The following is a 13547-nucleotide window of genomic DNA, read 5'->3' as shown; positions in this document are numbered from 1 at the left end:
CACTTGGCGTGTGGCTTTATATGTCTGTTGGTGTGAAACATGTAGACTTGTCATTCTATCTTTAGGCATCGAATTTACTATCATACATACAATTTTATCTGACAACTTCCACTGACCTTTTCGATTGCCAAACAGCTATAGTGAGTTCATAACTAACATGATTAGTCTATCGGCCTCTTGCAGATGATGTAAAGGATCATGGTAACATCTTCTTAATAAATATAAGCTGGAAATGAGCAAGAGTCTAAATTTTAATGACTTGTAAGTCTAAATTGAGAAGAACTGTTGACCTACCTGTCAGTAAAAAGCTGGATGACACTATAAAAGGACGCCATGTGGGGAACAGTGAAACAAAGGCAAACACAAGCAGAGAGGAGACCTGAGCAACAACAATTTCCCTAAAGAAGGTAAGCAGTTTCTATTATGAAATCATTTAACTAATCTAGTACTAGATAATATATTTAATGCATGTCATTTCATTTTATAGTTATATTTTATATATTTTTATAATTGTATGTAGTAAACCTACAACATTAAATACATCACTAATGCCATAATAAGTCATTTTACACATTCGTTTTATCTATGATACGGGGGTGCTGCCTTATTTTGCCAATAAGTTCAGATCACTACAAGCAAAGAGAAGGAAATGAGCAATGTCACCCCAATTGCACCCAGACAGTCCCACCTGTAATGTTACAGAGTTTGTAGCAGAAATACAGTGTACATCAATACATTTAAATAAAAGCTATACAAATCTAGAAAGAATATGAGATAATTAAATGAAGAAATACCAAGATAATTTGCAGAGCAAAAAACATATCCAACATCGTGCCATGAAGCTTGTAGGACCAACGTAAATCCAAAGCACTGAAACATTATTAAAGCAGTATTAAACCCAAACCAAAAATGTAATATATTACACCTTACCAATTATTAGATGAGGTGGCTGCATTAGGTTTGTACTTTTAGGCTTTTTTCCCCTTTGTTTTCACCTGGTAATCTGGCCAGTAACACACCTCCTGTTTCAGAGTGTCCTCACTCTGGATGAAGGAGCAATAGAGCCACCTCTGGACCGAAGCATTGTCAGTCTGGGGGGATGGGAGTGTAATATGAACTAGCAGATTTAGATAAACTAAAAAATTGAAGCCAAACTCCAGCTAAAACTTTATAAACAGTTACAGCAACATTTTTTTATCCTTTTGTGATAAAGGTATCACATAAGTAAATAAAAGCTGTTCACTGAAAGTGAACAGTGGTAAGTGGTTTGTGGTAAGTGGTTTGTCTCATCCCTTTAAACCTTTGAAGGTTTTATATGCCGGACAGCTTGTTTGGTTGAAAAACAGCAGACTTGCTGCCCGGATCACCAAGTGATCACAGTACTTGGCTTGGTTTATTCCTATGCACAGAAGGTCTTTGCCTATAGGAGAGAGATAGGTGGCTTTTTGCTGTAAAGTCTCTATAAATACAGCCATCTGGCAGATCATGGACACAATATTCTAAAACAGGTTAAAACACACAAAACAAGTAAATGTTCCCTGTAAAAGGGATGATCCAAGCAAGGGGCCTTAGAGGGGGCAATGAGGTAAATCTATGAAATTATTTAATCAAAGGTCTATATTAAAAGAACAAGTATTTTAGTGAATTGACTCCTATACCCTATAAGGTAAAATTAAATTAAAAAATGCTGCATTTTCACACCTTGGGAGTTGCTTTACTAAAACTGGAGTGTGCAAAATCTGATGCATCTCTGCATAGGAACCACTCAGCTTCCAGTTTTTTTTTTTTGGCAAAGCTTATTTGAACAAGCTGAAGTTAGAAGCTGATCGGCTACCATGCAGGGCTGCACCTGATTTTGCACGCTCCACTCTTTAGTAAATCTACCCCCCTGAATACCTCTGTGGGCAGGGTACAAGTGCATTTTTCTGTGACTACATATTTAGAAGGTTTGGTAAACTCAAGGAAACAGCTTAAGTGGCAGTTCACACTGGAACGCACACATTTGCACATGCACGTTCCTCTGTGGTGCCTAACTTTATGGTTTTGACAGCCCATTATGGGCTGTAAAATGCACTAGAATGTGCAAAAAGTAGTGCAAGCATGAGCTACATTTGTGAGATGTGTTCGGGGTGCTATTTCTAACTCATTGGTACATACATGTCTTGCCAATGCAGCACGTTCCAGAACCTTTCCGGCACCATTTTCCGGTGTGAAAGGGCTCTTAGGACTGGTTCAAACCAGATTCAGTCCAGCTTTTTTTCTGCATCAAACAGGCTTACACAGTGTTTTCCATGCATTACAATGGCCCTAGTTCACACGAGTGTAGTCAGTTCCAGTGTGTTCCGGTGCAGAACAAAAAGTTGAACATGCTGCATTTTTGCTACACAGAACTGTATTGGAACACAAAAAAAATGCATCAAAAATGCACCAAAACAGAGTGTGGTGTGCACTGTAAGCAACAACTTTGGAAAAACCAAGGGAGGGTTTCTATTAAGTTTTTATATCTATGTGGGTGTCTATTGAGCAGATTTCCCCTTACTTCCCATCAGTAAAGAAAAGTAAAGAGCAATATAATGGGAAATTTCTCCCATGATGACACAGACAATAACATTTTTTTAGTAAAGTAAAAAAAGTTTTTATTGAATTCCTGTCCCAGTAACAAAATACATGCTCCTTTTCTTAAATGGACCCTCAACACAAAACTAAAAATATGACATGCATGGTAGAAATGATGGTAATATTTCCATCTTGTGTATTGTTTTCTTTCCAGCACACCAAATGAAAAGATCACAATTAATGTACCTCACAGGGGCAATCTTCCTGATTATGGTTGGAGAAGGTCTGCAGATTGTGGTAAGGGATTCTTCAGATCAAACCAGGTAAGAATTGTCCACCTTGACAGAGCTAGCAATAGGCATTAGACAGGATGTTTTTATATAAGCCATATGGCACACGGGGAGCTAGATGTACTATTAGACAGTAGACCTTAATTGTTGGACCTTCATTTTTCCCAACATCAACAGAAATAAATCCTCTCATAAATGCATATTGCCACAATATTCTAAACCAGGTATTGAGAAATAAAACAAAAAATGTATTTGTGATAAAGGTGATTATATAAGGTGTTAGATTGAGAAGCACAGGTTATGTATCAGCAGGCTCCAGTGATGGAAATTTGACCGTGCACAGATATTCACAGTCATTAGTCATCTAAGCTGACAGCATGGGGGAGATTGACTAAAACTGGAGCACTCAGAGTCTGGTGTAGCTGTGCATGGCAGCCCATCAGCTTCTAACTTATTCAGTTAAGCTTTGATAATAAAACCAGGAAGCTGATTGGTTTCTATGCAGAACTGCACCAGAGTTTGTACCATGCAGTTTTAGTAAATAAGCCCCATGTATTCATAGCTTGTTGCCCATACACATTTAATGGCAGTCAAACATGCAGTTCTCAAACAAAAGTGTACTCCTAAGTTGATTTCCCCTGGAGGTAGACCAACAGTTCTCCAAAGCTCACAGTGTCTTCCTGACACTTGAAACATCATGAGAGTATAAGGTGAAGAGCCAGCAACTTATTCTCCCAGTAAAAGTACTTTATTAATAAAGGGTACAGTGTGCAAGTTACAGCAGTTTACGCGTTTCGGTTTAAGGTTTTATTTACTGAAACGTGTAAGTTGCTGTAATTTGCACACTGTACCCATTATTAATAAAGTACTTTTGTCGGGAGAACGAGTTGCCGGCTCACATGCAGTTCTGATCTTACCAACCTCTGGGCAGAAGATCCTTGAAGTGTCATGGGTCAGCTCCAAAGATTTAGCACACTTAATGTAAAGAGTCATAGGGATTGAGATAAATTGCCCAGTTGATGTTCCCTCTGAGAGTTATCAGCCAATGGGTGTCTGCCCCTGACCCTAGAGATCATCAGCATTTTGTGGACAAAACCTACTGTATCTCATTACATTGGACTGTCTTATCTTAGAGAAACTCTACCATGCTGGGCAAGAAAATCAATGACAAAATGTATTTTCCCTTTGAGATCTGTCATTTGATGATATATCCTTAAAGTTAATCTGTCGCCAAGCTATAGATATTTAATAGTTTTCATACAGTATGCGTACCAAACAGTAAATGGGCTTTGAAACAACACTTAGGTGACCTCTGTAGCTGCAACCAGTGAGGAGCAATTAACTTCAACTTTCCATGCAAAAGCACTAAAGTCATTGGGGTTGATTTACTAAAGGTACTGTGCACTGCAAGTGCAGTTGCTCCAGATCTGAAGGAAAGCTCTGCTGATTGCTATCAACTAATCATGTGCAAGCAAAAATGCTGTTTTATTTTAATTTTTCTTGTATGTGATTGGGTATTCTTTGCAAAGTGAAGCTTTACCTCACTTATTAAGCTCTGGAGCAACTGCAATTGCAGTGCACAATATATTTGTGTTTAGTTAATCAACCTCATGTTCATCTCCCCCCTCCCACATCCCTGTGCTTTTGCGCGGTATTTATATCAGAGATTATTAGGCTGGAAGGCTGCTGAGTTCCGGCTTTGGCTAGGGAGCAGGATGTGCTGAGCTACTGAGAGAACAAATTTTAATGACTTTGAATTTAAGGATAAATTGCTCTACTGTGCCTGAACCTACAGAGGTCAATAAGGCTTTATTTCAATGCCTATTTCCTGCTTTTTAATAATTTGTAAATACTTTAAGGTGTCCATTGATTTCCAAGGGTAGTCAGACATGCATACAAAGTCTGATAGTCTTCGGGTTCAACCATTGCAAATTCCTAAATGGCCCAAAATGTTTAAACCAATCAGGTTAATGAGCATCACTAGCAATCAGACTTATAATACCTCAAGATAGGATATTAGTAATCATGACAGATTTTCAAACCTGACCGATTTACTAGGACCTCCCTTAGACATGGGACCTTTGCTGCATCCTTCTGAAAATGGTCAGATGAACCAACAGATAGATTTCCCCACAGTTCTTATTGGAACACAATTTGCCTGTAATTACAGCTGACAGTCTTTAGGGAATAAGTCTATATTTTTGGATTTTGTAATTTTGTACATTCATCTTGGCAAAATTTCTCTAACTCTATAAGGCTGAAAACAAAAATTGTAGACAAGCAGGATTTTTAATGCAGAAGACACATACCATGTCTTTTTGGCATTAAAGTTCTCTTACCTGTCTGTCCACACTGTACACTTTGCTGTGCATGTGCAGCTCACTGTAGAATTCTGGCAATGTATAGGTGACTCAACTCCCACGCATGCACAGGAGTGATGTCAACTCAGGCTGGCCAATTAACAGCTTCCCGACTGCCCTATAGCAGATATACTGCTACAGAGCGGTAGGGGTGCGCAAAATCACATATATATATGTGATTTTGCATTTCTGGGTAGGGGGAGCGTGTGCCATTCGTGGCCGTGGCTGTCAATCACCTGGTCCCAGCAGGTGATTCACAAGAATATCAGATGGGGAGGAGAACTGTTTTAAACAAAACAGTTCTCCTCCCTGTCAGCTTGTGCACACTGCGTTGGATGGCTGTGCACAGCACAGCCATCCAAAGCAGTGTGCTTACAGTGAAGCACAGGGACACAGCCCACAGTAAAACAGCATATAGTTAACTCTTTGATCGCCCCTCATGTTAACCCCTTCCTTCCCAGTGTCATTAGTACAGTGTCAGTGCTTTTTTTAGCATTGAGCACTGTATTGGTGCCACTGGGGATGTCAGCGACACCAAATCAGTACCTTTCAATGTCAGAATGCCCGCAGCAGTCCCGCTATAATTCGCTGATCGCCACCATTACTAGTAAAAATTAAAAAAAAAAAAATCTCAGTATGTATTCCACCATTTGTAAACGCTATAACTTTCAAGTAAACCAATTAATTTACACGTATTGGGATTTTTTTTTTAACATAGATGTAACAGAATACATTTTGCCCTAAATTTATGGTGAAATTTGAGTTTTTAAATTTTTTTACTGGACATGTTTAATAGCAAAAAGTCAAAAACATTGTTTTTTTCTCAAAATTGTTGGTCTTTTTTTTTTTTTTCTTTTATAGCGCAAAAAATAAAAACCGCACAGGCTATCAAATACCACCGAAAGAAAGCTCAGTTCGTGGGAAAAAAAAGGACATAAATTTCATTTGGGTGCAGCTTTGCATGACCGGGCAGTTGTCAGTTAAAATAATGCAACACCATAACGCCAAAAATGGCCTGTTCAGGAAGGGGGGTAAATCCTCAGGAGGGCAAGTGATTAAAACAGCAGGGGACCGAAACCCAGAAGCTGCCTGGCTGAAAATACAAGCGGCCGGCATTGTACTGTCCTTTTGGAGTGAGACTGAGTGAGACTGGGATATGCTCCGTTGATTGCAGCAGTGTCTCCACTCTTTACTATCTGGGGATTGGCCTCATGTGATCTTTACATATAAAGCTACAAGAGGCCCTTGTTAAAGGCCAGCCTGCTCTATAAGATCTTGCCGTACATCTGACGGTCACTCACCTAAATGACTGTGACATCTGTTTGAGGTTGTCATCTTTGGGTATGGGGATTTCCTTCCTTTCCTGCTGTGTCGGCCCTTAGCTCCTATGTGTGGCCCGCTGCTCCTTACCCTCATCTCACCTGTTTACATCCATGTTCTCCTCCTCTGGCTTGGCCGTGTGGTGCAGATAATCATCAGCACGGTGTCTCCCCCTCTTCTGAATCCCCGAAGAAGCCCATCTGACAAAATGCATTTGGATTTACCATCTTACTACCTTCTTGATTCTCATTTTAAATTTAGACAACAAGCTATCTTATATCATACGTACCATCTTTGGGTTTGGGGTTCATTGTACTGAACGGCTCATGTCACCGCTATCTGTTTCTATGGGAGGGTTAACAAGTCTTGTGTTTTATATTTTGTAATAAAGTTTGACAATCTTTATACATACGTATGTCTGATTATCTTTTCCTGAGGGTACTACTGTAGAGCACCTAAAGGTCCCATATATCTTTTTTATTCTTTTTATTTACACAAAATGTTCTCCACACAAATATTCCCCAGATGCCACTACAAATCTTCCTCCCCAATCCCCCCTATAAGCTTAAAACCTCTCTTTCCCCAAATCTCTCAGGCTAACACCCCCCCACAAAAAAAAGCACCCTTTTGGCACATTTCCTCACCCTCAAATTTCCCCACCAAGCACAAATTCTCCCCCCCTCTCCAAATCCCCCTTCCTAGCACAATCCCCCCAGTTTCCCTTCCTATCACAAATCCCCCCCCCCCCCCAGTCATCCCTACTAGCACAAATCCCTTCCCCTCAAATTTCCCCTCCTAGCAGAAATACCCATCAATCATCCCTACTAGTACAAATTCTCCCCCCTTCCTACCACAAATCCCCCCAATCTCCCATTCTTACACAAATCCCCCCTCCCAAATCACACCTTCTAGCACAACCCTCCCCCCCAAATCCCCCCTCCTAGCACAAATATTCTTACCCCATCCCCCCAACAAAAAAAAAAACAAATCACTCCTCCTAGCACATCCCCCCCAAATTTCCCTCCTAGAATAAATATTACCCCCATCACACCCAACCTTTTTTCCTCCATGCACAAAAACTCCCCAATCATCCCTACAAGCTCAAATATTGCCCCCCCCCCCCCAATCTTCCATTTTTAACACCTCCAAAATCTCCCCAAATTTCTCCTGCTAGTACAAATCCCTCCTCTTATACATGCTACAGGCGCCCACATCAGCTGCCTCTCCCCTTTGTTCCAGCCCTGGTACCTACTTACACATGAGTGCTCAGGTATCTGCCACTAGAAGCCTGTTAGTGAAAAAAATACAAGAACATCTTTTTAGGCAGATTTGGGTGTTTTTGTCAACATAGAGAGTGTTGAGAGTGTTATTGAAAAACGTGTGCATTTTGCACATTTTTCAGACACTTTTTAGATCCTTATGCTGCTAGCAGCAAATAGATTAGAAAGTATATCATATTTACTTGTTTTACACTTTTTTTTTACAGTTCTTCAGTGGCTTCCTTCTTTTTGGCCTAGGCCAAATTGATATACATCCCAGGAATCTTCATGGGTATTTTTAATCTGGAGGGCGGGAGGAGGGCTTTCTCAGCCAAGCAAACCCTTCCACCTGCATGCCTGAGATAAAGGCAGATGGATTTCAAGTAAATGCTACATAAATCATCTGCTCTTATGGCAACTGTGGAGGTGTTTTTCAAAGTGATTGTTCAACAAAATAAAGCATGGAGACAAAGATGGATGTGTGAGTTTGCTTTGAGTATTAAAATTTAATAAAGAGTGTTTTCAGTTTGTGGTGCTCAGATACAGTTTAATTCTATTTTAAGGTCTTTGGGGCCAAAAACACGCAATCCTGTCCCAAAGCAGTATCTGTATGGCACATTGTTAGAGATTCTGTGTATAACCCTACAGAACAGACAGTGCACAGTCCACATGTGTTTGTCTACTGCTTCTCTAGAAACAGGAAACAGGAACTTTATTATAGAGAAAACACATATAGATTAATTATAGATGCAGACATAAATTTATAAACACTGCCATCTACTGGTTGAAGAATATATTTGTACTTAATACTGATATAGTTGTTGCAAAATACATGAACACTGTATTCCAACACCCCCACTCAACATCTACTCCTTATATTAGTCCCATTTCTGATCTCAGTTCTGTAAATCTGTTTCTTGTATGCAGTTTTGACAAATCATCTTCAGTCATGTTATTAGTTTCACAATACGTAAGCACAATTACATTTTGTTCAACTAGATCAAGAATGTGATGAGATACGTTAATATGCTTTGTGCTTGGATTGATCTTCTCATTAGTGGCAAATTTGATACATCCTTGATTGTCCTCATATAAGATTGTAGGCTGGGACATTGGCTCTCCAAGATCTTCAAGCAATTGACATAACCACACAGCTTCTTGACTAGCATAGGCAGCAGCAATGTATTCTACCTCTGTAGAAGACAATGCTACAGAAATCTGCTTCTTGCTGGACCAAGATATAGGTCTGTTTCCTAATTTTGACAAGTAACCACTTGTGGGTTTGCAAGTGATTGGGTCACCTGCTCAATCAGAGTCCACATATCCTACGAGGTTCAAATACCAACTGCTGAGAGCTTTAGACTTAAGTCATTTGTTTGAGGTATCTCATGACTCTCTTAATTGATATCTAGTGGTTCACTCACTCGTCTACAAAGACGCGACATGGAAGCTGTAATGTCTGGACGAGTAGTGGTTGCAAAATGAGCAAAATCCTTTCTTGTATTAAGAGAGGTATAGACTCCAGAGAGAGAGATATCATTTTACCCCTGTACAAATCATTAGTAAGACCTCATCTGGAATATGCAGTTCAGTTTTGGGCACCAATTCACAAAAAGGGTACTGGGGAACTGGAGAAAATGCAGAGAAGGGCAACCAAACTGATAAGAGACATGGAGGAGCTCAGCTATGAGGAAAGATTAGAGGAACTGAATTTATTCTCTTTTAAGAAGAGGAAATTAAGGGAGGATATGAGCAACATGTTTAAATACATCAGTGGTCCATATAGTAAACTTGTGTTGCATTATTCACTTTAAGGTCATTACAAAGGACAAGGGGGCACTTTTTACATTTGGAGGAAAAGAGTTTTAATCTCCAAATATGGAAAGACTTCTTCACAGTAAGAGCAGTGGAAATGTGGAATAGACTCTCTCAGGAGCTGGTTCTGGCTAGCTCAGTAGATTGTTATTTTAAAAAGTCCTAGATTCTTTCCTAAATGTACACTATATAACTGGATACTAATATTTATAGATAAAGTTGATCCAGGGAATATCCAATTGCCTCTTGGGGGATCAGGAAATAATTTTTTCTCTGCTGGAGCAAATTAATTTAAGCTTTATTGGGGTGTTTTTTGCTTTCCTCTGGATCAACTGTGGGTATAGAATTGTGTATATAGGATTGTGTAATTTATTTTCTCCCTCTTATTGGCTGATGGACTTGTGTCTTTTTTCAACCAGACTAACTATGTAACTATGTAATATATAGCAATTCCGCCACTGCTTATCTGTACTGATCCTTAGTAGGATGAAGATCTTCATCCCCTTTCATTTTTATGTATGCTGTGTCCATGGGAGTACTTGTTTGTCTTCAGTCATGTAAAACTGCTGAAGCACTGCCTCAATATTAGATTTCTGATTTCACAGGAAGCTGCCTTCTTCTTTGCACTGCAGGTAAATTCCTAGGTAACATGTCACATCTCCAAGATCTTTAGTCTCAAAATGCTGGTTAAGCACTGCTGTCAACTTTGCAACTTCCTCATCCTTTTTGTGGGCAACAATCAAGTCATCCACATAGAGTAAAATATACATATATTCAGAATCTTCATGAATGGGTCAGCTCTGCTTTGTATGAATTCTTAGTCTAACAAGACTTTGTTTATTTTTAAATTCCATGCTTGAGCTGATTGCTTGAGTCTGTAAAGAGATTTATGCAGCTTGCACACAAGATGCTCTTCTCCATATTTTGTGTTTCCTTCTGGCTATGCCATATATATTCCTCTTCAATATCACCATTAAGAGAGACTGTTTTTATGGTGCTTCACAACGATTTACTAAGAAGCCACCACTGTCAACAGTGATCTGAAAATACTTCATTTAGCCACAAGAAGAAAAGTAGCAACGTAATCCTCACCAAATTTTTGTGAGTACCCTTTTGCCACTAACCATGCTTTTTACCTACACACCCTGCCTTCAAAACCCTCATTTGGTCTTAAAAACACATTTGCAGCTGATTGCACACTTACCATGAGGTAGCTCTGAAAATGCCCATGTCTGCAGTTCACTAAGAAATGTCATCTCTTTCTCAGCAGCTCTGATCCACCTTTGTTTCTACTGGGTTGGAAGTCTTTGCATTTCATCCCATGAATCTGGCTCTGGTTTTAATGCTTCACAAGCAATGTAGGACAGGCATTTGGCTGGGATGCCTTTATTGCTTCTGGTGGATTTCTTGATTGAAGCCTCTTGTGGCCTGGTTTCTTATTTCACAGTGTTTGCATTGTCTGCGTTAATTTCTACTTTTGTGTCACTTTGTTGCTTATCTTCATGTGACACTGATGTTGAATTTCCTTCAGCTTGAAGTGTTTGCGTTACTTCATGAAATTTTGAACACACTGAAGTTTCATTGACAATTACACTTATATTGATGGTTACCTTGTTTGTGTCTTGCTGTAGAATTCTATATCGCTTATGAGATTCACTTTACCCCACAAGTGCACCTTCCTTTGTGCAAGTATCCCATTTTGTATGTTTTTCTTTTGGGATGGGCACATATGTTTTGCTTCCAAAATTTTTTAGATAGTTTACATTCTTGGTCTTTTCATTTCACAATTCATATGGAGTTTTTTCTGTTGATTTTCCTGGTAGTCGATTTTGGAGATTACATGCAGTCAAAATTGTCTCCCTCCAGTATGTGGTTGACATATCTGCATCAAACAGCATGGTTCTCCCACTCTCACATAGAGTACAGCTCATTCTTTCTGCAACCCAATTTTGTTCTGGATTGTAAGGTATAGTAGTTTGAAATATGATGTCATGCTTTCTGAGAATTGACTGTGTATTATCAAGATGAATATTTAGTTCCAATTTCTGTGTGTATTACACTCAGCATTTTGACAAATTTGTTGCTTCCTTGAGCCAAATATTGTTCAACTTTCTCTGGTACTTCACTTTTGTTGTATAACAGATATAGTGTAGTAATCACTGGAGTAATCGTCTATAAAAGTGAGAAAATACCTCTTCTTTCCTGGAGTCAATTGTTCCATTGGACCACAAAGATCTGAATTAATTAAGTCCAGAGGGTTTTTTTTTTTTTAGCTCTGCTGTTACTCTGCTTTGGAAAGGCTATTATTGTCACTTTTCTTTTTATACAGCTGGTACATTTCATTGTTTGAGCACATGGTCTAAGTTTTTTTCCATTTGCGTAGTCATTCTCAGTTAATTTCTTTATTATGTAAGGTTTTCTGTACCCAAGTAATTTATGCCATCTTTGAATGCAGTTTGAATGTTTTTCCTCCTTGGCAGTATTAACCACCTCATTGCAGTTCAGCTGATACAGTTCATCTGTAATTTTAGCCTTTGCAAGTAAGATATCCCCTTTTGTGATGCCACTACTGTCATCTTGAAATATAGCCTTGTTTTGTGAGCTTCTTTGCTGATTAGTTTCAAGAGCAGGGACATACAGGACATTTTTCAGGTACAGATATTGGTATCTTTCCGGTGACACTGGGAAATTATTATTATTATTATTATTATTATTATTATTATACAGTATTTATAAAGCGCCAATAGTTCACTCAGCGCTGTACATTACAAAGGGGGACAGAACATGTGACAGAACAATACCAATACAATGCAAAACATGAGGGGATCGAGGGCCCTGCTCTTTCGAGCTTACAATCTAGAAGAAATAGGACAGTAAAGAAAACTATCTCCTATTCCTTCTGATTCCATTATCACTCGTAGCTCCTAAATTTACACACCATGCCTGCAAACATGAGGTGCAACTTTTGGATTGAACAACATATTCATTATCTGAAAAAAATCTTCCTTCTTCCTTCACACTTTTGGCCTTTTTAGTTTGTTTTTGCATTCTAGCTTTCTGGATTCTGCAATCTGCTTCTAAATTACCTTTTTTTGCACACAAAACATTTGTTTCTTGTGGCATGTTACTGTTCTTATTCCTATTTTTTGTCTTTAGAACAGACTCTTTGACAGGAGCACCATCACTATTAATGCTTTCTGTTTTACGCTGATATTCATTTACAAGCTTGTCCTTAACATATTCCAATGTCAGTTCATCATCTGGACATGCATCAAGAGCTGTGACAAGCATTTGTCCTTCTGTATTCCTTCTGTACTGAAATGTATTGTAATTGTACTGCGCAAACTGTTGGCGCTATATAAATCCTGTATTATAATAATAATAACAATTTCATAACTTTCTGGTAAACCACTAATGGTGATGCAACATGAAAATCTTTTATTTCTTCCCCTATACCTCTCAGGCTTTCAGCCAATTCCAAGGTGTGCCTTATGTAATCCTGCATATCCTTGCTTTTCATCAGATTGGTTTAGCATAGCTTTCTAATCAAATACAGTTTTTTAAATACACTAATTGTGTTATGCTGTAATAAACAAAATACAGTGCATGTGCTTGACAGAAACAATTAATATATAATGCAAATAAATAAATTAAGTAGATAAATAAATCAATCAATAAACTGTACAGAATCCCATAATTATATCTAAGTCAAATCAAGAAGTTCATCTATATACAGTATATGCTTTTAGGTGCATTTAGGCGCTTCAAGCATTTTGGGCGGTAATTAATTTCATTGGCAAGAATCATAATTTATTCTACCCATTGAAATTAATTAATGCTCACGCACAAAATGTGCCTAGTGTTAATGCAAGTTTATTTTTTTATTATTTATTTCAGGTACTTATATAGCACTATCAATTTACACAGCACTTTACATACCGTATATA

The 13547-nt window shown here is 38.6% G+C and overlaps 1 protein-coding gene across 1 annotated transcript in view; it reads left to right on the top strand.

Moving 5' to 3' along the window:
- The first annotated feature begins 390 nt into the window (after window positions 1-390).
- Window positions 391-13547, top strand: part of LOC149472122 (pro-glucagon-like) — a 29670-nt gene continuing 16513 nt past the window's right edge. The window contains exons 1-2 of the mRNA XM_089693138.1: window positions 391-407; window positions 2771-2879. Coding sequence (XP_089549264.1) covers window positions 2779-2879 — 101 coding nt within the window. The 5' untranslated portion in view covers window positions 391-407; window positions 2771-2778. The remainder of the gene's footprint in view (window positions 408-2770; window positions 2880-13547) is intronic.

Source organism: Staurois parvus, unplaced genomic scaffold, assembly GCF_062004578.1.
Source record: "Staurois parvus isolate SC_StPar_1 unplaced genomic scaffold, SC_StPar_1.0 ptg000023l, whole genome shotgun sequence".
Lineage (NCBI taxonomy): Eukaryota > Metazoa > Chordata > Amphibia > Anura > Ranidae > Staurois > Staurois parvus.
This window is presented reverse-complemented; position numbering and strand designations above follow the sequence as displayed.